General features: G+C 51.9%; 1 protein-coding gene across 1 annotated transcript; it reads right to left on the reverse strand.

Moving 5' to 3' along the window:
• Positions 1-1,220: 1,220 nt before the first annotated feature.
• Positions 1,221-15,552, reverse strand: OAZ2 (ornithine decarboxylase antizyme 2). Its single transcript, XM_063346714.1, is given in 6 exon segments — positions 1,221-2,755; positions 4,577-4,662; positions 6,463-6,638; positions 11,866-11,946; positions 11,948-12,023; positions 15,453-15,552. Coding segments are annotated over 6 exon segments (573 nt in total). The 5' UTR covers positions 15,473-15,552; the 3' UTR covers positions 1,221-2,621.
• Positions 15,553-25,153: the final 9,601 nt, after the last annotated feature.

Genomic DNA, 25,153 nt, shown 5'->3' on the forward strand with positions numbered 1-25,153 from the left:
TCTTCCTGCTCCCCCGAATTCTGGTCTTTCGTCCCCAGAAACTGTGGCCAGTGATTTTTTTTTGGGGGGGGAGGGGAGGTCCCCATCTCCGGGGCATCTGAGGGGGCTTAAGCAGACATGCTGCTCCTGGGGCCAAGCTCATCGGTCCATAGCCACCGAGGCTGTGGCGGGGGGTGGCGGCACAGTGGGGCAGCAGGTCCTGCTCCCCAGCACCCTCTGTTTGCTCCCAAGCCCCGTGTGCCTGGATCCGGTCCCTCCGCTCTGCCACCAGCTCCCACAGCTTCCCCCGGGATGCGGCAGCCGAGCTCAGCTGTGAGTTTGGGTCAGACACCCCGTCCCCAGGCTCGAAGCCCTGGGCACCAGCAACGGGCAGCTGCCCCACCGCCTGCCAGGGTCTTCCTCCACCCGGCGAACCCATCTCCATCATTTGCCCCCCGCCGGAGCCCCCTTCCCAGGAGGAGCTGGGGAACTGGTGTGCCACAGGGCAGAGCCCGGCTCCTCCAGCTGCGCAGCGGAAGTGAGCTGTGCCCGATGCAGCACCCAGAGAAATCAGAAGCACCTTTTCAGTTTTCAAGAGTGTATTTCTGAAGACCCCCAGTGACCTGAGAGCTCTACGGTCGCCCACACCTGCTGGAGTCAGGGCAGGAGAGTATTTGGCACTTGCCCAAGAAGCAGATGCCCTGGCACAGCCTCGTCATTGCAGCTTATCAAGGAGCTCAGCTCGCCCTCACTCCATGCTCCCCTGACCAGGACCTTACACTTTGCCAGTAAATTTCACCCCGTACAGAAGGAGCAAAGTGGTTCCCATGCCTTGAGGGAGGTGGTGGTAGAAGAGCACCATGGGGTGGCAGCAGGGCCCTGGAGCAGGCAAATACCTGCCAGCCTGCGGAAGGAGTGGGGGCAGCTCCAGCTACAAGAAGGGATAAAACTCAGCTTTTCAAAAACCAGACCTAGAAATGAGCATTTTTGTGGGTAGGGAGTAGGTGCAGGGGCTCCTCTGTCTCTACACTTCACCTGGAGCAGGGAAGGAGGGCCCACGCCTGGTATCTGTACCGGCATGAGAGGGGCTGGTGGCCCCACAATAAGAGCACAGATGGAGACGGGCCCAGCAGCACAGACGCTGATTTTAAACCAGACTTTGGCTTTAATGCCCCAGAGAAGAGGGGGCAGAGGCACCAGCACTTTCCTTTCATTGGAGGGGAAGGAGGGAAAAAGAGACACAAACTTTAAGATGATTTATTCACACAAACTTGTATCCCAGCCCCACCTCTCTCCCCCAAACAGAAAACACTGACCATGACGTTATGGAATGGCTCGGCTTCAGCTTTTAACAAAATCCTGCACAGAAGGGCGAGAGCACAACAAAGCACACAAGGACAAGTCCACACGCAAGCAGCCAGGCCAGGATGAGAGCCGACAGCACGCCTCCGGGGCACAGCTTCTAAATACACCCTTCTCCTGGGGCCTTCAGAGCAAGCCAGCCAGGGTCCCCCCACGGGGCACAAACACAAGAGCGCAACCTCATTCTCCAGCATTAGAAGGGGCAGGGTTGAAATGGGAGCTACTGCCGGCACCGCAGCCTCACCGCAGGGTCAGGGAGAAGATCCCACCGCCAGCGGCAGAGCCGCCGTCCTCAGCTGCCCCGCACACAACCCCCTTTGGTTTGGATACAGCCGTTAGCTCCATGTCTCAAGTCTTGAGATCATCTCTTTGGAAAGGTGAGGAGGAAGAACAGAGGTGACAGCCCTGGGCCTGCTCCTTACCCATCCTCGGGCTGAAGGCCTGAGCTTTTTTTGGCTCTTCGGACCATCACACCGCAGGCAGGTAAGGAAACCTTCCCCCAGAGCAGAGGTATCGCTCCAAACACTCGCTTGACCCTCTGAAACCACGGCAGCACTACAGGAGGCCCACCACAGGCTCTGTTCCTCCCAAATAAGCAGCCCCAGCTGTGTGAAGTTCATCTGAATGCCCCTTTTATTGAACGCTGTGACAGTGCAGTGGTAACATTGAACAGAGTTAAGACTGCTTAAAACAAGAGCTGGAAAAGCAAGAAGTTAAAAGAAAAAAAAAAAAAGTTAGACCAGTTAAAACAGCATCGGTTGCCCCAAAGGGGAGATGCAGGGGGGTTTAATGTAGTGTTAAAGGTTAAACTCCAGCACGTCTCCTCCACACGCCTAACACCCAAACCATGCCTTCTACTTAAGAGTCTGAGTGAAAAATAAAAAGGTAGTCTGTCAGATGAGCACACACGGGGTGACGCGGAAGGGACCGACGCGGGTTTAGAGAAGTCAAGGAGTTGATACTGCATCTACCGCTGTGCTCCCACGCAGGGCCCGGGCGCCCCTAGGCTAACACACCACACAGCTGCACGCAAAGAGCTCCTATGCCAGTTCATAAACATCTTCCATTTACTATTTGGTGATTACATGTGTGTATATATAGTTCTCTAGGCAACACATTTCAATGAGATAGTCAACTCTGAGGATACACAGGCCAATCTAACAATGAGAAATGCAGTTTCAGTCCAACAGAAGCTTGTTTTCCCTTTCCTCAAGAAAGGAGAAGTAACCCTCTCTCCCCTCAACAGCATTTTCAGGTCACACTGGCGTCCCCCGCTGCAGCTATTCTTCATCAGAGGAAGAGTTCTGATCCAGGGGGTACACCATGAACATCACGTCTGGCCGCGACGGGACAGAGGGGTGACCAGGCCTCACGATTTCAAAGCCCAAGAAGCTGAATGTCTTCAGGAGTGGAGCTACCAAAGAGAAGGAAATCTGTTACCACCAGGAATAATCCTCTGTACCTGCATCACCCCAGAAGCCACAAATATCAAAGAACACCCTCCATGAGCGCATCCAGAGCTTCCTGCACAGAAAGAAACGGTTTTAATGTGACAGCCCTCTCAAATAAGACGTCTCGTCTCTTCCTGCGTTCATCTCAGCTGCTCCTAGGTGCGCAGGGGATTTTAGTTGTGCAGCAGAGCAGCTTCGACCATATTTATCCTGCGATGTCTGTTCCGTCCCGAGAAAAGGCGGCAGTTGGTTGTCTACCTGCACCAGCCACACAGACCCGCTTTCCCGGGACGCACGTGGCCATCCCACAGCATGTCAGTTTTTATTCTGTACTTAAGTGGGTCCCAGCACCCTTTGAGCCCTGAAAGTGGGTCAGACAGCAGCAAACAGGAACCCGCTTACTCAGGCTGTAGGCAGGAATTCGCTGTCGCTGCGAGGAGGAGGGCCTGGAGCTCAGTGGAAACTCAAGAGCGCTCTGCACAGCTCGGTGTGGTTCCCCAGGAAAGCCACCTCGGGTGACACACAGAAATTCAGAGCGGGGTCCCTCCAGAAGCCACACACCCCCTTGTCTCAGCCAGACAAGGTTATATTACGCAGTGGCTGGATGCACGCTCACTTGTTACCGAGCGATGGCTTCTCCGTGACCTGTGAAAGTTACCCTGCTGCAGCATCTAATCTCTGCGGCACCCTCTGATGATCAGCTTGCAGCCACTGAACGGTCACGCGGAGCAGCTCCTATGTATTTTTCAGACAGCACTGAATTCCAGCTACACAGGCGAGGACCCAGGACGTGGAGCGCTTCAGAACTCATACAAATAAGCCAGGTCCGAGAGCAACACACAGCCCATTTTTAAAAACAAACCCCAGTATGAGATGTCTCCTGTAACCAGCTGCTGCAGAGGTCACCTGTGCAGCCTGCGGAGGTGGTGACATCATATCAAGAACTGAATCTGACAGTTATTCTTGGCATCATAACGCAGGGTGACATCTTCCCGCGCTCTGCAGAGCTTAGCTCTAATAACGGGCTTCGTTTCAGAGAAGACAGTGCAGCTTGTGGAGCAGCAGAGTAAAATTAGAATTAAGGTTTGAATTACTCCTGCCGTGGCAATTGCTTGGTTACTAGCCTGCCTCTAGCAAGATTTAAAGTGACACATCCATGGGCTGGGACTTGACAAATCTCCTCAAACTTCCGTGCTGTAATCACTCATCCAACACCTCTATCTTTAGATCCTAATGCAGCCCCCTTAAGCCGTAAGTGTTTATAGCCAGGGTCAGGATTACCTGTAGGTCTAGGAAGGTCAAAAGTGCCGGGAGATCTTTAAAAAGCAGATGAACATCAGGGCAACAAGCTACAGGAGTTTGTTTCCCGTGTAATAACCACTCCCCAGTTCCTCCTTCCAAATCACAGAAGCCCAGTGCCAAACAGAGACCTTCGCTCCTTACCAAAGGAGAAATGTTAACCAATTTCTGCACAAGAAAATACTCTGAGTTACTCAGGAGCAGCTTTCTGCATGAGAGTACTAGTAATAAATTAACTGCAGGACAGCAAAGTGTACCTGCTGGAGAAAACAGAGTATTCCCTCCGCCTTGGTCTCAAAACAGGGCTTCTCCACGAGAAACCATTTCCACTTTGTAAGACCAAGATGCAAATGAGGCATGTAACATTTACCGCGATGGGAAGTGTCCCGTGGAGCCCTGCCCTGGGATTACCAGGTTTTTGTACAGCTTCAGCAGCACCGTTTTCGATTTAGGGAGCAAACCTGACAGCGGGGGCGAGTGCTTACCTCTATCTTCTCTGCTTTTTCTGAAGCAAATAAAGACATAGTTTACTTTCATTTTTTCTTCAGCGAACTCCAACAGTGCTGATAACCTGCCAAGGGGGAAGAAGACAAAAGAACAGCAGCTATAGGAAGTCCTGTCCTGAGGAAGCCTCTGAGCATTATCAATTGTTTTGATGTTTTCAGGCAGAAAGATTACTTGTTTACAGACCCCTACCAGCGAACAATGGGTGCTGGAACAATGGGCTTCCTGCTTCGCTACCCAGCCCTGCGAACCCAGAGCTGTCCTCGAACCGAGCCACCCCACAAGTCCCTGTCCTCGGCACCTGCGTGCCAGCGCACACAAACGCACGTTCCCACCAGCCAAGGATTCAGTACAAAAGCCTTCGCACGCGGGAAGCTGAATATTGCGGCTGATCCTCAGCCAGGCGACATCCCCTCCGCTGGCAACATACTCGAGGGGATCTGCAAGTTTTGTGTTTTGTGCTTTGTGGAAAGGGTGGGGAAAAAAAAAAAAAAAGAAAAAAAAAAGAAAAGCAGCTCATGACGGCAGAAGAGAAGAGAAAAACATCCCTGAAGGAGCATGTGCAGAAGCAAAGCTGTTTCCTGAACACATCAGCTGGATGGCACAGCTGATGCACCCTGAATCCAGGCTTCCTGCCTTTCCAGCTAAATTATTTCTGCCACCTCTTGATGGAGGCAGTGCTGCATTAACCCCTCTCCGAGCCCCAGGGATCAGCACCGGGGGAGCCGTCGCTGTCACTGCCGGCCTTGTAACCATTTACGATGCGGGCTGCTGGCTAGAGCAGTGACAAACAGCGCTCCGATCGACATCTAATTGAACAGCAGTCAGTGACACTGGAGTGCAGCAAGGGAGATTAAATTTGCAAGTGTTTTGTTAATATGGTAATGAACTATTTTAATTATAGCCTCTACTAGGCTGTTTTACCTAGCTAAAAATAATCTGACAAAACCACGCTTGAAGTCACGATGACACAGGCGGGTAAATACCCGCCTCCCAGAAGCAGCCGCTCCCAGGCGAGCGGGCACTCAGACGACTGAAGGATTTACGGGCCAACTGAAGGAATTACACAAACCTTTATCTGGACTCGGAGTCAAAAGAGACAAGTGTGAGACAGCAAGAACACTGGCACTTACTGAAGGTGCCCAATGAGTTCCCCCCGCCGCCCTTAATTAGCTCAGGTCATTTACAGATGAAGCCTACTTGGAGACTTAGAAGGACTTCAGAGCGCTCCGCAGAGGAATCCAGTTTACATCCACATCTCCGCTGCAGCGCTCCCCACCAGCGGAGATCTCTGGCAACGCACTTGGCAGGAAGGAGCTGCTCTGGAAGCTGCGTTTACACAGACTTCCCAGAGCAGGGCTGTCTGGACAAAACACTACCGTATTCTGCCAACAGAGAAAAATCAGAGGCTCTGGCAAAGCCCAACGCCTGCGTGGCAGCACTCCAAGAGCAGATCCACCTACTGATGAGAAGGAGCGCATCAATATAATGGAGTTTTTTTTCCCCCTGAAAGAGAGGAAGACGCCTGCCAAAATAAGCTTGCCAAGTGGCCGGCAGAACAAAAAAATCGGAGAAAGGCTTGTAGATTTTTCCATACCAAAATATGCAAAGAATCACTCCACCCATTTATTGCTTATTTTTCATTAGCACGGGGACTCAAAAAGCAGTAACCCATCTGAAATGATCCCTACGGGGGAAGAAAATACACGGAGCACTAACAGGAGGACAGTTGTCTCAAGACCAGGGAGTAAGGACATATTTCGGATACACAAGCCAGGAGCAGAGCTGCCGTACGTGCAGCCCGTTCTTCCCATGTAGGCAAAGTCCTGGCAGAGCCGCGGACAGAGCTTTGGGATCCGGAACTTACCCTTCTTTGCTTCCATCAGCTAATAATCCGTCAGGGATTTCCACAAAGAGGCTCTGATTAGAGAGCACCGCATCCCAGGAGGAGGTCTTCACCTCTGTAACCTTGTACTGGAAATGGACAATATGAGGCTTCCCTTCGTGCACTGGGACATCTTGGTTAACAGTGATCTTCTCATCCTGCACAGGAGAGGGAGGAGAGCTCATGAAATAGACTTCAGGGTTAAAGAAAACAAACCATGAGATTGCGGACCAAAAACGTAAGACATTGTGCTTAAATGAGCATGCAGAGGGACTGTGTTTTCAATGGGACCAGCCCTTACGGACCGGTGTGTGTCCAGAGTTTCAGCTTATCATTAAAATTCACCCCTCTGAGACCGTAGCCCGTGAAGGGATGCACAGTCGCCTGCAAGCCCGTGCCCGAGTCTCAGCACTCTAAACAAGTGGTTAAGAGCTACTGTTTTGAACCACCCACAATACCTTGCTTTTATTGTAACCTAACACAAAAATAAAAGAACAAAAGTGAACACTCCCCTGGCTGATTATAACGTAGAACTACAGAGATGCAAATGCAAAATAAACGGTATTAGAGTTTTACTAAGAAGAACATTATACTTTTCCCTTCCCCTTTCGCTGGCTCAGGGACACAGCACAATGAGTGCTGACCTCGGAGTGATTTTCTAGCCATGTTTTCCTGTTCAAGGGAATGCAGTTTTGCGTATTTACATTATATTAAATTTCTGGGTAGTGAGAGTGCATTCATTCACCGCAGGTCCCAGCCACATCTTTGAAGGGCGGTTCATGAACTACCCTTCAAAGGACGGAACTTGAACCGACAAGCTGGAAGAGCATCTGCTGCCACAGTCTGACCAATTTCATTGTCTCCCCAATCCCCCACACAGTCTTTTCGTTTGAGGGATGACCGCAAATTGCTTTCCCAGATTTTACAACCAACTAGTATGGCAAATGGTTTGCCTCCTGGTATAAAGGAGGAAAATACATAGTGCAGAGAGAATCCCAAACCAGACAGAAGCTACACGGATTTGAAGATTGTGATGAGGTCTTTTCCAGAGACCACAAATGTACGCGTCCCTCTCCAACACTGCTCTAACTAGAATGCCAAGCATGCAGCCCGCCTCAGATCCAGCTCAGCAGTTCCTAGAAAACAATTTCGTGGTTAAACTCCATCCCTCCTTCTGACGATTTTTGCAGGCCGTTGGCTTGCCCAGTAATGATTTCCACATTTCACTGCAAAGAGCCCCAATGAAACGGCAAAGAAATTCATTAGGTTCCTGAGTTAACGCTGTCAACTGCAACGGGAGCTGAACTGTTCCCATCTGCCTGGTTACAGGCTCGTGCGTTACGGATCCCCTCACATTTACAGAGTCACCCGCACAGCTCTGAAGGGCAGAAGTAAAACAGGTAGTACAAGCCACGTCTGTTCTGAGTCACAGGAACACCTGGGAAAGCTGTCTGCCCCTCTCTCCTCAACAGCATCAACAGGTGGGGCAGGAGGTGGTTTACTCCAGTGGGCCATTAGGTGAGTGACCGTCCAGCCTCCAGGCATTTTATTTTACCAGGGTGATTAATTCAGCAGCTCATGATGAACTCTGATCTGCTGACGATCAGCTGGACTGACACCGAGACAAGCGACATCGCTGCAGAGACAGCACCTCCCCAGACAAGGTTTAGTCAATGCTTCGTAGTGACATATACTCGTCTCTGACTGTAACACAGACGGGCAGCCAGTACGACAAAGAAAACAGTCCGGTTTGGGTCCGTGGTGAAGAAGCATTTACAAGATGGGCAGTACGAACACATCGGCAGCCAACAGTGCCCAGTACGAGGGTGGAAGGCTCCTCAGTATCACTGCTTTTCAGGCACGTGTTTTCTTGTAGGTGTTTTAAGTTATTAAGGTAAAAGTATCACAGAAAGACCAGTGGTTCAGCAAAAACATCTCCGAGAACCTTTCCATATGCCTCAAGCCTGTGTCCCACTGCTTTAACTCCTGTTACCACATCTATTAAAATAGATCCCTCTTGGTTTGACTATTGTGACAAGGAAGAAGCCACCGAGTATGTTAATGCTGGTGACAAAGTAATGCCGCATGCAAATCAGGAACTGCCTGGCTTTGGTAACTGGAGCAGAGGAAGCTGCCATTTGTTTAAAGCCCACAAAGCTCAGCTGAAAAACAAGTTTACACTTCATCAGAATAAATATCCTGTAGGAAACAAGTTAATTCATCGAGTTTGAAAGAAGTTTTTTGTGGTTGCGCCTGCTGTCGGGTTTTACTACAGTTTTAAGCCAAGTGCACTAAGAAACCTGCCGACAGCTGCTCAAGTTAAGTCAGACTGCTGCTGCTAAAGCCACCGTGGAGCCGGCAGCAAGAGGCAGATTTGAGCCCAGCACTACAGAGGTGTATTTAAAAAAAAAAAAAACAAAAACAAGGGGATTATATGCACATCCTTCACTAGGGACTTTATAGGAGCCTTTTACAGTTCTTGTTACTGCGCCGAAAGCGTCCCTGTTTCAGGAAAGATCCTTCTCTCAGAAAAGCTCACAGATGCTTCTTTTCTTATACTTCATGAAAACAAAAACAGGGTGAGGAAGTTGAGAGAAGCAGGCTGGGATTGACACATTGGAGGGGGAGGCACACGCAGGCATTTGTGCGGGAAGACTGGCAGGAGCCTGCAATAGGAGGGGAAGAGCTTTCCGAGCCTTCTGGCTTAGCCCTTCTGTCACCAGGCTACCCTACACTCCAAACCTGATGAGGTTTTTTTTCTACTTAAAAGCCCCCTAATGCGACAGCCCATGAACCAAAGGCAGCATAACCGCAGGGATTAAAAGAACCAGTTCCCCCGGTTCAGTGGGAATTACGTTTACACAGCCCGTCTTGGGAAGCTGATACTTTATTTCTAGGCATCAAAATAGAGACAGCGAGATGCTGGGGAGAGAAGCTGTTCCTGTGAAGCAACAGCCCAGAATTCTTTGGAAGCTGCTCAAAGCAAAATCCTGTTTACGCAACAAATGTTCGGTTTTTAGTTCACCCCTGCAAAATCCCCCCCATCACGCTATCGCAGGAAAAAAAAACCCACACCAGGCTATCTTTTATCCACAGCTGCCTAAACCACCGGCTCTCCAGCCTTGGGCTCCATTTCAGTGAAGTAAAGCCGTAAGGACCAGCTTCCACTTGGTTACAATTCATTGAGCACAAGATTTTCCAACCCGGCTACGCTCCTCAGATGTCCTGAGAAGGACAGGGGGAGGCCCCTACGCGTTGGCAGCATAAGGAGAAAGGATGTTATGGTCTTAGCCATAGCCAAGCGGCTCGAGAAACCCATGTAAGCAGCCTACTGCTGGCATGTGCTACACCTGCAGCCTCCTGCCAAGTCGGCTAGCCAGAGCACGTCCTGGCTGCGCAGCACCGATGCCGATCGCTATTGCATTCCCAGCTCGAGTAAAGCTCCCTTGACGCAGGGCCGAGTATTAAGTCTCTTAACACAAAAAATCCCAACAACTATAGGGAGCCCCAGCGGCTTAATTTATAGCGCGGTTGTATCCGAGCAGTGCGCTGCGTACTCCAAAGGAGGCAGGTCTGCTCAGAAAGGTCAATCCCTCGAACTAGAACAGCTGATACAGCTGGAAAAAGTACTTAAGCTTTTGGGTCCAGATGCCTTTCCAGGTCACGCTGAAGCTCGCTGGCTGAAAAGCTCAGCCTGATGTAACTACAGCACCGGCAGATTGAGCGGGTGACTGAGAGAGTCCCAGTAATCCCTATCTGAGGTGGGACTTTAAACGACCGAGTGACACATCCCACTCTGCTCTGGGATGAGCTATGTTACAGAAGGGGCTGATTTTCTGATAGCTGCTGCTAGGTTTTGTCAGCAGTGCACCCAGAAAGAATTATATCCTTATTTCCGGGACGCAGCTATCTGGATGACATCCCCACAGGCAGCAACCCTGCCTACACACCACTGCCAAAAGCTTCCATGCGGTGTCGAGGCCATACAGAAATCAAACCCATCAAAGCCTCCAAATGGTGATTCCACCAGCATTTCTTCTACATTGAGCCCATTTTCTGCCTTTGGGCCTCGCCTGGTGCGTACGCAAGGCTTGGCAAGGCTGGTCTGCAGGATTTTAAGTTGCAGGGTCACCTATTTCTCATCCCCTCCCACCCAGAGGGAATTCATTATTCATCTTGGGCCCTTTTGAAGGCACCTGTGTATCTTCTTTATCCCACGGGAAGCCCGTTGTGCTCTTTGCTACCCCTCTGCTGCTCCTCTGGATTTTACACCGCTCTAACATTCAACTCAATAGCATTAAGCTCATGTTACGTTATTATTAAGAGGCTACAGAGGTTGACATTTATTCACAAGGTAAGTGGGTGAGGCACATGCTAAAAATTCACCAAGGCTGCATTAAAGCAAACTCCTCCGAAAGCAGCCATGAGGTGTGCGATTCTCCCATGAATTTCAAGAGGAGGTTTTGGTAGCTGTGACCCAAAAGGGCCTGTATCTTCTCATCATACAGAGCCTGTGTGCCTCCCACAGGGTAATTAAAAATCAAGTCTAACACCTATGACAACACTCCTGTCTGAGCAGCCAAATTTGCAAGCTTAGCATAAATTTAGCCTACCTCATCTGATAAAACTTTACTCCCTGTCTTGTGGAAAAGCTGGCCCTGGCCCAGAAGGGAGACAGATGTGTGCCACCACGATCCAACACAAAGCTGCACCAGTGCTAGTTATTCTACAGCAAGGAACAGCCAGATCTTCTCATGCGAAAGCCAAAAGGAAAAGTCACCATAGAATGAAGAGGGCCAAAAAATGAGAGCTACGGAGATTCACATGCTCCTAAGCAAGTCTGCAGATACAAAGCCTTCCTGATCTTGCCTCATCCTATGCACGTGTTCTAGAAACATCCCCGAGGTGGATGGCCACCTCGCCCTTCTGTGAGGTCAGGAGTTACTCTGTACATGGCTTCAGGCAGCTCCCAGACCCCGACAGCTTTACCTTCCGGACTAGGGCACAGGAAGGAGCTTATCAACCATTCTCTCTCCATTTCACCTTTCTGCTTCCCGCTTCCTCTTTCTGTGAGACATTTGAGAAGTTGTTTCATGGTTTGATAATGCTGGCTCCACATACAATAGCTGAAACAGACCCTGGGAAACAGGGCTAGTGAATTATTTGCTGCACACCTTTGAGAAAAGGTCTCTCATTTCTTAATAAACAGGTGATATTTAAGCAGGAGACCGCTGCACGCAGCTTAGCGATCTGCTGTCAGGATCACTGAAAAATTAACTCTTCTCTCACTTATTATTTGCGTTTATTCCCACGGGACTGCGAAAGGAACCGAACATAATTGTAACAAGGGTACAGGTCATTATTTAGATGTCAGATCTTTCTCACCTTATATATCAGAGCTGAAAGAGAAGGATCCCTGCTACCCCCTCGCCCACCGGGGATCTTCGACAGTGGGTGAGGGGCATCAGGAGCACCACAGAGGCCCTGGAACAATGTGCCTGCAGCACTGCAGCTGTGGACAATTACTCAAAGGTAGAATACTACTGCAAGAAAAAAAAAAAAAAAGAGAGAGAACACCAGGTTACTTCAGCAAGGATCACATTTCAGATGCTACAGCTCCTTGTGACCCCAAACCCACTCATATCCCTGCTCCTCCGCAGCACGTCAGAGGCAGCTATCAGGGCTTTAGCGCCCGGACATCTACGTTAGAAACGCTTGCTGCCCAAATGGTGTCAGAAACCAGCGGCGTTTTGTTAGAAACGGAGGAGGGGCTTTGCAGAACAGGGAGAGAGTGCTGAGCAACCTCACGCTAATAAGGGACGCCTGGAAGACCGCCAATAGCAGATGGCTGGAAACGCATGACCAGATGAGCACACATTTTCTATAGACAAATATCTACAAATAGATCAACAGGACCCAGAAGGCAGAGGTTTAAGTTTCACATTTTCAAAACGAGGAGGAGTGAAAGGGCTGGTTCTTCAGCTATCTTCAGCACACTCTACAACGTCCGAGTTGACATTTGCACATGCAAATGAAACATCATACAGGCATGCTTCACCCCAACCCTAAAAATTAAAAGTTCACCCCACAGATCTACTTTTACAAGCAAGAAAATAAGTTTCCCTTGCAGTTTCTAAGTTTGTTTGGATGTCCTACACGCGGCCTTTCAGGATCACTTTGAACGCAGGCTTTAATATCTGCCCTAGCTTTTAGGAAGTTCACGAAAGCAAATTATTTTACTTCTGGAGCATTGCTCCCTTTATCAGTACCACAAAAGCTCTTTGCTGAGGCATGGCACAGCAGTGGTATTCTTCTAACAAAGCCTGCAAAAGCAACGCACAGAAACCAGTCATTCCCCAGTGTTCCCATTATGAAACACACCAGTGCAAAGCTATATAAACACCACCAAAATAAAGGAGAATTTGAGAGAGTTTTCAATAAGCACATGGAGTGCTGAAGAAGGCTATAAGGGACAGCCTCTGTAGATGTACTGACAACTCACTGCCTGTCCTTAACTTTCTCACTCGAGCTGATCCCAAGACAGTGTTTTCCTGCTCTAATCCCCCTCCACAAGGGACCAGGCTTAAGTATCCAAAGAGCTAGTACGGAGCTGCACCATCAGAATCACCTGAACCGCCTATACAGCACGCTGGAATGTATACCAGACCGCAAACAAACTACTGAAGTTTGGCTTTTCTGTATGCCAAAAAATAACTCGCAAGTGCAGTTACGACACAGGCAAGATTTGCAAAGAACTTGGCTTGCCACCTCATACCAAAATAATCTTTCTACAGGAAAAACAAATACTCTTCCTCCACATATTTCCTCCTCCTCCTCCTCCAGGATCGCTAGACTGGGCTCTTCTTCAGCAGCGTTCCCATGTGCCATGGCCTGCAGCAGACACTGCTTGGAGAAAAGGCTGTCTAAACACACTAGGAAAAGGTATTAAGCAGTGGCAAAGCCCTTGGCACACATGCTCAGTGGCGTTCTGTGTTAATACAGTCCCTCCTCACGGCGTGACTGGGGCTATCAATGGACCCGTGTGTATTCAGTAGTAGTGGACGTGGAGAGGCATGACAAAGCACTTTGCTGTGCAGCTCCCCACCCCCAGAAAGCTGTTGGCAGCTTTGTTATTCCCTTCCCTCCTCCCTCTCCCCCCCCCCAGTCAACAATGTACTATTGATAGCTCTCTCCAACTTGTGGCCAAGGCATCAAGAAGCTGGATAATGAAGTGTAGTTGTGGGAAAAAAAAAAAAAAAAAAAAAGGAAAAAAAGACAGAGGCTGTAGTTTTCATGCAAAGCAGTTCAAGACACTTCCCAGTTTTGCTTCCTCTGGCACATGCAGAAGTCAAAACACAAGACCCCTTCAGCCGCTGAGCCCTGCCTGCGGCACTGGGGCTTTGCGTAGCCCAGACCTGCCTGAAACCACTATCCTGCCCCAAAACTCTGCAGCGGCAGCCAGCTTGGGTCCCCAGAGCAGCACCATCAGGCAACGCTGGGGAGCGAGCCTGTGTGGGGGACACAGACTAAGAGGGGTTTTCCTTCCTCCAGATGTGCATTAGCCCCCTGGGAAGAAGTTCATGCAAGCGCCCGACAAAGTCTGATCCCTTCATGCATCTGCGCGTGAGCAGCCCACTGCAACTCTGCTCCCCAAGGCCTGTTCAACGCTTAAAAATTAGGATTGTGCTCCCTTCCAGCCTCTCTTCTGAGAAGCTCCTTCCCAGCAGCTTGGTTTAGATTAAGATGCTAAAGCTCACCAAGGGCCTTTCCCTGAAGGAACTCCCTTTCTTGACTGAGCCCTGCCTGAAACGAGAGCTGGAAGCAAGCGTACGTTTTCAGCCGGCGGGTATAATTTTAACTCGCTAAGCTTCCAGCGATGTCAACCCCGTGCCCTGTCCCTGGGAAGCGCAAAGGACAACTCGGCAACTTTTGAACCCCATCACGGGTGCGCTTCAACAGCCCTCGCACCTCAGGCCCCAGCACTGCTTTCAGTCCACCACAACAACCAGCTCCTGGGGGTCTAAAAGCTGCAAATCATCTTGGCTTTTTGGGGGTTTATTTGTGCTGAACACTTAGGCCAGATGGAAGGATCCACACAGCTCCCCTGACATTACAGAATTGAAAGGGTCTGGGGTTTTTTTTTTTCTTCTTTTTTTCCCCCTTTTCAAAACAGGCTCTGAAGATGTGGTTGCACTTAGACCATAATAAGATATTATGCTGCCAGCCACTGCAAGTCATATATTAAGGAACCTGATTTAAGGAGCAACTTGTAAATAACCATCTGATGGATGCAGCACAGCTCAAGTATCTACCCTACACACAGCAGCCAAGAAAAAAAAAGCTTGGTTTATACACATCCTCCAGGCGCTTATCTACATGGTACGACAGGGGCTCAGGAAATGACACTTTTCAGACTCTAAACAAGGAACAGACGCACAAGATAATCCAGCCAGCTGAGAAAAATACCCACAAACCACATAAATTCACACCTGCCGATAACCAACCTGCCAGGAAAAAAAAAAAAAAATACCTATACAAAAAAAAAAAAAAAATCACCTTTCCATGGGGATGCATGGGGACTTGTGGGGAGGGAGGGTACAAACCCTCCTGGGCGTTACAGGCTTATGAGCAAGAGGGTGTTCAGACACTCGTTGCTGAGGTGAGGTGATCCCATCCCATCCCATTCCATTCCATTCCAACCCGCCCCACCCCATCCCATCCCACCCCATCCCATCCCATCCCATCCCGGTGCACCCAGGCACCCGCCCCAGGGTCTCCCGGCCCGGAGAAGGGAGGCCCCGGTGGGGATTTATCCCGGGAGAGGCGCAGAGCCCGCTCCCTCCGCACTCCCACCCTCGCCTCAGCGCCCGCCCGCCCCCAGGCCCAGCTGCCACCGTCGCTCCGAAGGCCCTCGGCAGGCCACGTTGAGGGCCCAGCGGAGCGGCGCGGCGCCACGCCCAGCCTCCTCGCACCTGTCCTGGGTGTTTATCATCCTCGGCTCGGTCCTGGCTCCGGCTCAGCCCCGCTCAGCCCCCTCCGCTGCCGCTCCGCTCCTCTCGGCCGCCGCTCTCCGACTGACCCCGCCGCCCCGCGCCCGCCCCGCCCACTCCGCGCCGCGCGCCGCCCGGCCCCGCCCCCGCCGCGCGCCCCTCCCCGCCCCTCGCCCCGCCCCCGCCGCGCGCCGGGCAGCCTGGGAAACCGCCGCCCCAAACAAAGGCGCGCGCGAGCCCCCCCCCGCGGCCTAGCGACGGGCCTGGGGACACCGCGGGGCGAGGGGCGCCGTTGGGCTCCCTGAGGGGACGACGGGCCTCGGCAGCGCCCCGCTGCCTCCCGTGGGGCTGATGGCACCCCGCGAGTGCGCGGCAGGCCCCCCTCAGGGCCGGGCAGGCAGGCCCCGGGCAGCACCAGGCCTGAGGTCGTGTTAATGACCATCAGTATGGAGGACTGTGTCCAGTTTGGGAACCCTCAGCACAAGAAGGACATGGACCTGTTGGAGCGGGGCCAGAGGAGGCCACGAAGATGATCCGAGGGCTGGAGCCCCTCCGCTGTGAGGACAGGCTGAGAGAGCTGGGGGTGTTCAGCCTGGTGAAGAGAAGGCTCCAGGGAGACCTTATAGCAGCCTTCCAGTACCTGAAGGGGGCCTACAGGAAAGCTGGGGAGGGGCTGTTTGCAAGGGCACGTAGCAATAGGACGAGGGGCAATGGTTTAGATTAGACATTAGGAAGAAGTTCTTTCCAATGAGGGTGGTGAGACACTGGCCCAGGTTGCCCAGAGAGGTGGTGGAGGCCCCACTCCTGGAGACATTCAAGGCCAGGCTGGATGAGGCTCTGAGCAACCTGATGTAGTTGAAGCTGTCCCTGGTGACTGCTGGGGGGTTGGACTAGATGGCCTTTAGAAGTCCCTTCAGACGCAACACATTCTATGATTCCATAATATATTCATCAATGGGAAGCGGCAATTGAAGAGCATCTGCAGTGTTCCTTACTGTGAAAGAGGCCTTTAGTCTTTCTGGAGGCATTTTGGCTCCCATTGAAGGTTAGGGAGCAGCAAGACTAAATGAAGGGCTGCTGGGCCCTGGTGGTACCACTGCAGAATGAGCCGCTGGCACTGATGTGCGACACCCTGCTAAAGTATGATGGCAGCGGTTAAAAGGTGGCCTGGGGAACTGCAGGCCCATAACCCAGACAAGTAGGAGCCAGGATAAGGAAGAGAGGAATGAATATGTGGATAACGGGATGTTGAGCTGCCCATGGCAAGGCTTTGCAGGGGCTTGTGATGAGCAGCGTGTACCCATAGGGAAAGGCAGCAGCAGTCACCCAGGGAAAGATGAGGAGCCTGGAGAGCCAGGCGCTGCGAGTAAACTGTGAGCTTCAGGCCTGCGGGGCTTGGTAGTCACCGAGCCTTCACATGGGCTGAGAAACCAAGCAGCTTGCTGGAGGAGAAGTTCTCAAGACCCTCCAGATGCCAGCCCTGCAAGTCAGACTCCTCCTGGGAAAGTCTCACACCTACTCGCCCGGTCTCACGCTGCTGTTCACAACGCATCGGAGAGCACAGGCCTGGCCCCGAGCAGGAGCGGAGCAGGCTCCCGGGTGACATAAATGTCAGCCCAAGGCGTGATACCCCCAGCAAGCTCACGGACTCTGGGATCTGACAGGCAGCCCTTGGCCTGGGCTTCCTGGTTCCCAGCGCGGCAACACTGGCCTTTGCTCGGCAGGAAGTGACCAGCTGTTCTGCAGAAAGCTGGACACCGGCCAGAGTCTGAGTTCAAACAGAGCCCATTAAATGGCCTTTTCCCCCTTCCTCCGCGTTTAAAGCCGTGCTTGCAGCCGTAATTCTATTTATAATACCCAGGAAAAGCGAGCTGAGACTTTCCCACAGTGCCGGCTTCTCAGGCGATTGTTGTTCGGGAAGCTGGAATGTACGCAGTATTATTTTTATATCCCCCCCGGGATGTTTTTTTTTTTTAAATTGCATGTGGCTCCATGTCCCCATCTGTGCCGAGGAAAGTTTGCGAAGCGCAAGGTCTCTGGCTGCTGCTTGTGGCTCTTGGATGCTTTGCCGAGGTGCCGCTGGTTCGGGTGTCTCTGCCTGTGTGTGCAGATGTTGGGGAGGGTGGTGGGTGCTCTGAGAGACGTCCTTGTAGCCAAGGGGCTTGAGGCCAAAGAGGATATGGCTGATAGCCCCTGTCTTGTTACCGAGCCCTAGTGTCGCTCGCTTGCTCTGTGCCTCAGTGTCCCCCTCCGCGGAGGCGGGAAGACTGATAATCCTCCTCAGAGACACAGGGGCTCGTCGTTGCTGCCCTGCCCAGGGTTTCAGCAATGAGAAGTGCCGTTGTGCTGTGGTTTTGGGGTGGTGCAGAAATGCCATGTGAAGCTGGGCATGGTGACCGGGTCACGGTGTCACCGCTTGTTGGGGTGTTGTTGCCAGCGGGCGCTTTTTTTTGCCTTTCTTGGCCACGTGAGCCTGTTCCCTGCACAGGGAGCTGCTCTGGGATGTTCTGGCCAGGCTTTGGGCACGGCCAGGCTCTGGCAGCTCTGTGCTGCTCCTGCCCTCTGTGAGCTCCCGGCCAGCAACCCGCAGGCCCCACACCTCCTGGGCAGGTGGGTATTTTATAGAGCACAAAACACCCTGCCTGGACTTCTATTCCGACAGAGAGAACAAACACCCTGCCTGTCCTCTCCGTAGGCATTGTCACCTGGCAACGCTGCCTGCAGCACCTGTGGCTTTCCCTTTCACTGCTCTGCAAGGCCCTGCGTCCTTTTCCTTCTCACGTTCGCAGGAGGGCGTTTCTGCTGCCCCTTGTTTGCTGCCCTTGCTATAAGCAGTGGGGCTCTGCCAGCCACCGTCACGCTTCTCCTCACTGATCCATCGCCCTTCTCTCTCTCTTTATTTCTCAAATAAAAGCCATTTGTAGGCAGCTTCCCAGCTCCGAGTGCTCTGCGACGGATGTTAGCCTGGTACCCAAGAGGCAGCCCAGCAGAGCGTGAGGCGTTTCTGCTGTGCTCCAGTTCTGCCAGCACTGTGTTGCTGCTTTGTAAAAATCCTTCCTGCCGTGTCCTCTCCTGGCCTGGAAATGGTTTTATTGCTCTGCCCGGGGTTGTGGCTGTTGTGCCACGTTTTTGGACGAATTGGTTTTTTTTCTTGGGGTTTTTTTTTTTGGCTACAGCCAGTCTGACGTTGGATGGGCACCTCTGAATGGCTTTGCTTTTTGTCACGCTGGGTTTTAGGATTAATTATGCCAAATTCTAGATACAGAACAGATGATGTCTGCAACCTTTCTATTTTAGAGGCTTGCAAACAGTAGTTATGCATCTCCTTAATTATTGTCATTAATTATTGTGATTAATTGTGGCCTATGTAGGTCTTAAACAATTCTTTCCATCAGGACAAACAACAGAGAGATCTGTTTTTTCCCCATATGGGAAACGGAAACCCAGAGCTCATCTGCGCCTGGAGCTGGTGACCACTCGTGGGCCGGGGCTGGGCAGACAGGTAGCCCCAGCCTCTTGGAGCTGCCTGACACCGAGACGGAAGACGCTAGATGGAGACAGGCGAGGACAAGATGACAGGAGGACAACCGCCCGGTCACAGCCTTCTTGCTCAGGGGACTGACAGCAGAGATGCTGCCCAGATGTTCGGGGCTGCAGAGAAAAGTGGGGTCCCTGTGGGATGGGCTGTCTCTTGAGCGTTTGCTCCGTGCTCTTTCTTGGCTGCAGTCCTGGCCACGCTGTCTTTGCCTTTGTGTGAGAAACTGCCAGAAGCGAGTTCACCCGTTTGACCGGCTCCATGGCAGTGCAGTCACAGGGTCTCTTGCTGACCTCGCAGCGATGCGGCCGCTCAGATAAGGAAAACAGCGCTATTGCAGAGGCGGTTGCAGCAGGCTGCAGCCCTTCCCTGCGCCCAGTCCCCCAGCGAGTACTGCGCCTCTGTCCCTCGGCTGTGCTGGAGCAAAGCATGGCCAGCGCTGGGGTGCGCGGTGGGTACCATGTCCATCCAGGGCCTCAGGCGCAGCTCCTCAGGACCTACAGCAGCATGGCATAGCTGGCTGGGTTGGAAAGGTGTTGCCTAATGGCGAACGCTTCCAAACAGAGGTTTCAAAATAGAGAGAAAAGGGCCTGGTAGCTTTGTATGTAATTAATACCCTGTAGTTATTTTAAAACATCTTTAGGAATGTGTCATTTGGAACTTTCTAGGGCTGTACGCATATCCGGGAATGTAATTATGTTTTCGACAGCAGCCTTTTCATCCCCCTTTCTGTGATTGCCTTTTTTTTTTTTTTTTTTTTTAAACACGAGGATCTTGTTTTGCTAAGAGAAAAATAAAAATGAACACTGCCAGAGAATTTTGTTTTCGTACCTCAGTCTTCCCAGCCCGGCTGCCAGTTCGGTCTTCCTGTGCCGACATGTCTATATCGTGTTTCGGCAGCACCAAGAGTGTTCCTGGGATTTTGGCTCCCTGTGTTTCTCAGTAAGCTGTGGATAAATTCTCTAAAGGCAGTCCGTTTGAGCAGCCCTGAGGCTGGAATCGTGTCTTGAGGTTTTCATGCGAGTGCCCACCTCAGAGGTGGCTTTTAATTGTTTAAACTGTCGGACTGTTTAGTGTCACTAACCCACAAGTCCTGTGTGCTTCACATCTGTCACAAAAAGAAGAGGTTCCTTCCAAGCTGCGCCAATACTGTTTTCTGCTGTTCCTTTATATTTCCGAGGGGATGAGTTGATTCCTTGGCACACCTGCCTGGAGCTGGGGGTCAGATTTAAGGCACGTTGCTGACATCAATAGCTTTCTTCTTTAATGAGCTTTGTCAGAATTTGTTATTTAGCCATTAAGCGGTGCCAGCACGGAGTTCACGCATGAGCTGAGTTGAAAATCTACTAGGTGTGAATTAGTGATGAGAGAAAAGCAGGTCAAGGAATGTCTTGTTTCCAGAGCGTGCTGAGCGTAAAGCTCAGCTTGGGCGATAACTGGCACGTCTGAGGCCCTGGAACAGCGTATGGGCAGAAGGAATGCAGAAATCACGGCAAGGGATACTTCCCTCTGCTGTGCTCTCAAGAGGCATCACCCTTCTTTGTGCCAGCGGGATATGCATCGAAGGTGTTCTCATGCAGTATGAATTTGGGGCGTGTTGGGGTGGGATGAGGAGCTGGGTGGGGTCAGGGGGCTGAGAGCTGGTGATATGACGTGGTGGCCCATCACGAGGTGGGTCTGTCATGGACTTGTGTGTGGCTGATGAGCCCCGCGTGCTGGGACGATGCTCTGGACCAACACTTTTGCAGACACTAGAGAGGACTCTGCTGGGATGGTGGGGTGGGCATGGGGTGAGATGCTCCTGTGGAAGATGTGCCAGAGCGAGTCCCTAACAAACCTGCTGTCCCTCCAAGCACAGAGCGTTGAGATGGGTTGCCCTGGCGAGGCAGGTTGCCAGTTTTACCGGCAAACGCCGGAAAAAAGGTGGTCCCTCCACCCGTGATCTCCTGGTGTAACAGAACCTGGGAACGGGGTGTGATGGAAAAAGTAAGCCGTGGAGTACAAAGCCTACAGCAAAGACGGGAACGTGTAGGTGCGAGGTTCAGGCATGCGTCTCCCAGCTCGAGACTGCGTTAGCCAAGGGCTGGCAGCAACGCATACCCGTGGGAGCAGCGCTCTCCCCGTGGAGGTTAGTTCCACAGGTCACCTGTTTCTTGGCCAAAACAAATGCTGCTGTGTTTCCCTGCCTGTGTTTCCCCTGAAGGAAGCCTACTTGTAGCTTCTTCTCTGTGTCATGCCTTCTCCTCTGTGCCCGGAGCTCTTTTCCTTGGCTGCTCATGGAGTAGGTCATGCTCCAGGACATGGGCAAAGCCTCCCAGTGCAGGGTCTGGTGGGTGGCACCAAGAGACAAAGAGGGGGCAAATCTGAGCACAAATTGGTAAAAACGAGCGTACAGGAAAGTACGCAAGGGGTGAGGAGGTGTCTTGCTGCTGGCACGTTGCACATCTGAATCCACCTAGATCTTTGCATTGATTTTTGTAAAATCTCTTTCAATTATTTTTACAATGAGCTCATCTTTTCTGGCACATCTCTGCTCCCTTGTTCATCTAATACGGGCATGGCGGGCTCCATTTCGTCTCTCTTGAGAGACATCTGCATGTGAACCGGGCACAGGCAGCTCTGCTTTATTGTCCCCGGAGAAAAACAGGTACCTGCAGTCTTGGCTCCTTTTGGGCGCTGTGTGAAGATGAGATGGACGGAGCTGGAGGTGTTTCCGCTAGAGCTGCCTGACCTTAGCCAAAACCAGGCCTGGGTACCACCTCTGTGCCGCGGGACTGCCTCGGAAGCTGCTTTGACTTTTCTGTGGGGTTTTGGTGGTTCGGGATACATTCCCATGAATGGAAGCTGGGTTGCAGAAAAGGATGTCTGAGCGGCGTTGTCGGCGTGAAAAGTCAGGAGGATGATGGGAGCCACTGCTAGTCCAGCCAAAAATCCAAAAGGCGTATTGGCGTCGCATTTTTAAGACCACGAGCTGACTGCACGTTGCGAGGACCATCTGAAAATTAAAGCCTTGCACCCGCTCAAGGCGTTTCTCAGTATCTGAGCGAGGCTTCTTAGGAATTTCACGTGACAAGTCAGACCTGTGTTGTGGGGGAGTTTGTTTTGTACCGTTGGACTTAACCTCTGTGGCTGTACCATAAACTCGGAAAGCTCTGAAAGGACACCGGGAGTCCCTGCAGGTCTGAGATCCGTAAAGCGCTGTCTCAGAACTCCCTCAGCAGAGGGTGCGTGGTGGCGGGGCGTCCCTGGCAGCCCGGTAATCCTTGCTTTCCCGTGGTGTTAGCAGCACGGATTTAAGCAGGTTTAGCCTCAGAGTGGGTTTCACGGGTCTGACACCCAGGTTTTGGTGCCGTCCTCCGGCCAGGCCCGCGTGCCGGTGCCTGGGGAAGGTCCGGGGATGCCGCGCGGCAGTGGCGGCTGGGTGCGCCCATTCCCACAGGGCAGCGCGGGTGGCGCGGGGCTGAGCATTCTCTGCAGGGCGTCTGTTTGCTGACACCCCTCGAGCTGGCTGCTGGAAACAAAGAGCCGAGAAGCTGGAGGACCTGTCCAGGCAAAACACCTCCTCCATTTGCTGTAATAATTTTGTTTTTCTCAATTCTACGCCCCCATTATAATGTGTTCAGGCCTGTTTTAGTGCACTGGATCACTCGGAGGCTTCAGTTGAGGTCTGGTATCCAGATATTTCTAGAACCTGCTCCTGCCTCTGTCCCATCCTCTGGAAAAAGGTAACGTCGTTCCTTTCTGGAACACAGACTTCGCCGCCTGGGCTTGGGGATGCTCTCCCTGCGAAATCCCCAAGCCTCCGTGCTTGGATTCCTCTCTCTCTCGTGGCTCTCTGCGCGCGTGAGGCTCCCGCTCGGCGTGTTTCTGTTCCTCTGCAGTTGGATTCGTAAAGCTCATGTTTTGGCGGCCCCGCAGGAATTTGCAGGCTCAGTGAAATTGCAGGGGGCTCCCTGCTGAGCCCGGCTGGGTGTTAGCCCTCCCCAGCGTTTGCGAACAGAGGCAAAGAGCTGACGGAAGAAAATTTTCTCCGCAAAGCCTGCCTGCCTTGCCCACGGCCTGGGAGCCAAAGCATGGCTTCTGGCCCCTCTCTGCAGCCGCAGCGTGTTAACCGCAAGCCGGGGCGCTCGCAACCCTCAAGTTGCGGATTTTCTGGAGATGAGCTCCTCTGTATTTTCCAAATGCTGTTAAAACCGTTCTGTGGATAGCTTTATTATGAGTGTATGTGTACATAGGTGCTCGTCTCCTAGAATTTTGTGCTTTATGGTCCACCAGGTGTTTTTCCAAATGATGCAGGTCAATTATTTATTCACAATGTGGATAGCTAAATTGCTTCATGTGATACAAACTTGAAATCCTTTCTATTGGCTCTTTCAAGCCCACCGAAAAGACCTTTCCCTCGTGTTTCAAAGTTGCCTTATTCTGGCTTTTTAAGGTGTGATTTAATTTACTCTTCTAAAGTTACATTCTTTATTTGAATCAACCCCAGAACTTACTGCCTGGGCATGCAGAGGGGGAGAAACATCTTGAATTCTGGAGGAGCTGAAAGTTTAACTTAGCAGATGGCGGGCTGGTGGAGATAAGAATGAGAAAAACACCGTGAGCTCTTTTACGACCGAGATCTGTGCTATCTTCATAAAAGACTGGAAAGCTCAAAAGCTAGATCACCTGTAACTCTGGTAGCAAACCGATAGAAAGGAAGTAAAATCTGGGTTTCTTGTGCAATTTCCTTTTAAGATAGATGATGAACGGCTTGGGTTTTTTTATCTTGCAAAGCAGACTGCAGGCCCTTTTGAGAGTTGTCACCGTGCATCCGTAGCCTGCCGGGTGGGATGTGCCACCCGCATGGGAGTGGGGAACGCAGCTGGGAAGGCTTCGTACGCCCACAAGGTGGGAGAGGAGGGTCTCCGGCACGTTTCTTTTGTTGCCAGAGCACCCAGGAGCGTTCGTGGGTGCCCAAAGGGATGTTCTCTGCTGCCTTGCCTCCTGCGAGGTTCGCTGCAGGGTTGTGTGCTGCACGTCGTTCTCCAGCATTGTTTGTAACAGCAATGGAAAACAGGGTGGGGGTTTGTCGGCTCAGAACACATCCAGATGCCAAGGCCTTTCATACCCGTCACCTTGCAGTTCTCCTTGTCGCAGGGAAGTGTTATTGGAACACAGCTCTGCACAAAGAATGGAGAGAGGAAAGAAACAAAGGGGAGACAGGAAAAGGGCTTCCACGGGCTCTGCACAGCTTGGCGTGCAATTTGGGACAGAAACACCTTTTGTGTTGCAGGTGACTCCAGCTGCATTCATCCCACTGCTTCAGCTACCCAGAGGCGTCCCTGTGAAACCTAATGCCATTTTCCCCAAGAGCCCACAGCTAAAAATGTTTCTGGGCATCTCTGTCCTTCAGGAGGCCCCAACCAGGTGCACGGCTGGGCTGTAATGCTGATGTCTCTGTGTATGGGGGCAGCCTGCCCTTCGTGGGACTCCAGCTCCAGCCGCCACGTGAGCCTGGGCTCAGGAAACGTCTAGATGTTTTGCGAAAAGGAACTTGGGAAAACGCCCATCAAATAGCCAAGTAAGGGATTGATGAGCAGGTCATCTGTTGTCCTCTGAAACACTGATGAAAAGCTTCACGAGCTACCTGCATGGAGGACATTCCCAAACAGAGGACCAAAAGCTGAGTGTGCATGGTGCATGAGGTGCTGGAGCTCACCTGCAGGTTTAGAGTATGGATAAAGGTATTACACCCACTGGAAGAGGTATAATAAGCCTCCCTGCAGACCACGTGAGCTGGTAGGAGAGCATGCTCTTCAGTGGAAGGGAGTCACAAAGCCTCTGAAAGGGAAGCTGGCACTTGCATCCTTTGGGTTTGAGTTTTCGGATAGCTCTACCTCACCATGTGTGTGATGGGCATTATCAATGTACCAAAGACAAGCACCGCGAGCAGCTCTGGTGCCCAGCGTGCAAGAGCTGAGCCCAACCGGGAAAACGTCCTTGCTCCTTGCCGCTTCCTGCACATCTCTGGAAGAAGGGTTGGGAACCACTGCAAGACCAGCGGCACCGACATCCGCCTCCCAGAGTGCCCCCTTCAACTGGCCCTTCGGGAGCGAGAGGAAGTGGTTTTGGGCTGGAGCCAACCCTGGGCATTTCGCAAAATGTG

The sequence above is a fragment of the Chroicocephalus ridibundus genome, chromosome 9, assembly GCF_963924245.1.
Source record: "Chroicocephalus ridibundus chromosome 9, bChrRid1.1, whole genome shotgun sequence".
Lineage (NCBI taxonomy): Eukaryota > Metazoa > Chordata > Aves > Charadriiformes > Laridae > Chroicocephalus > Chroicocephalus ridibundus.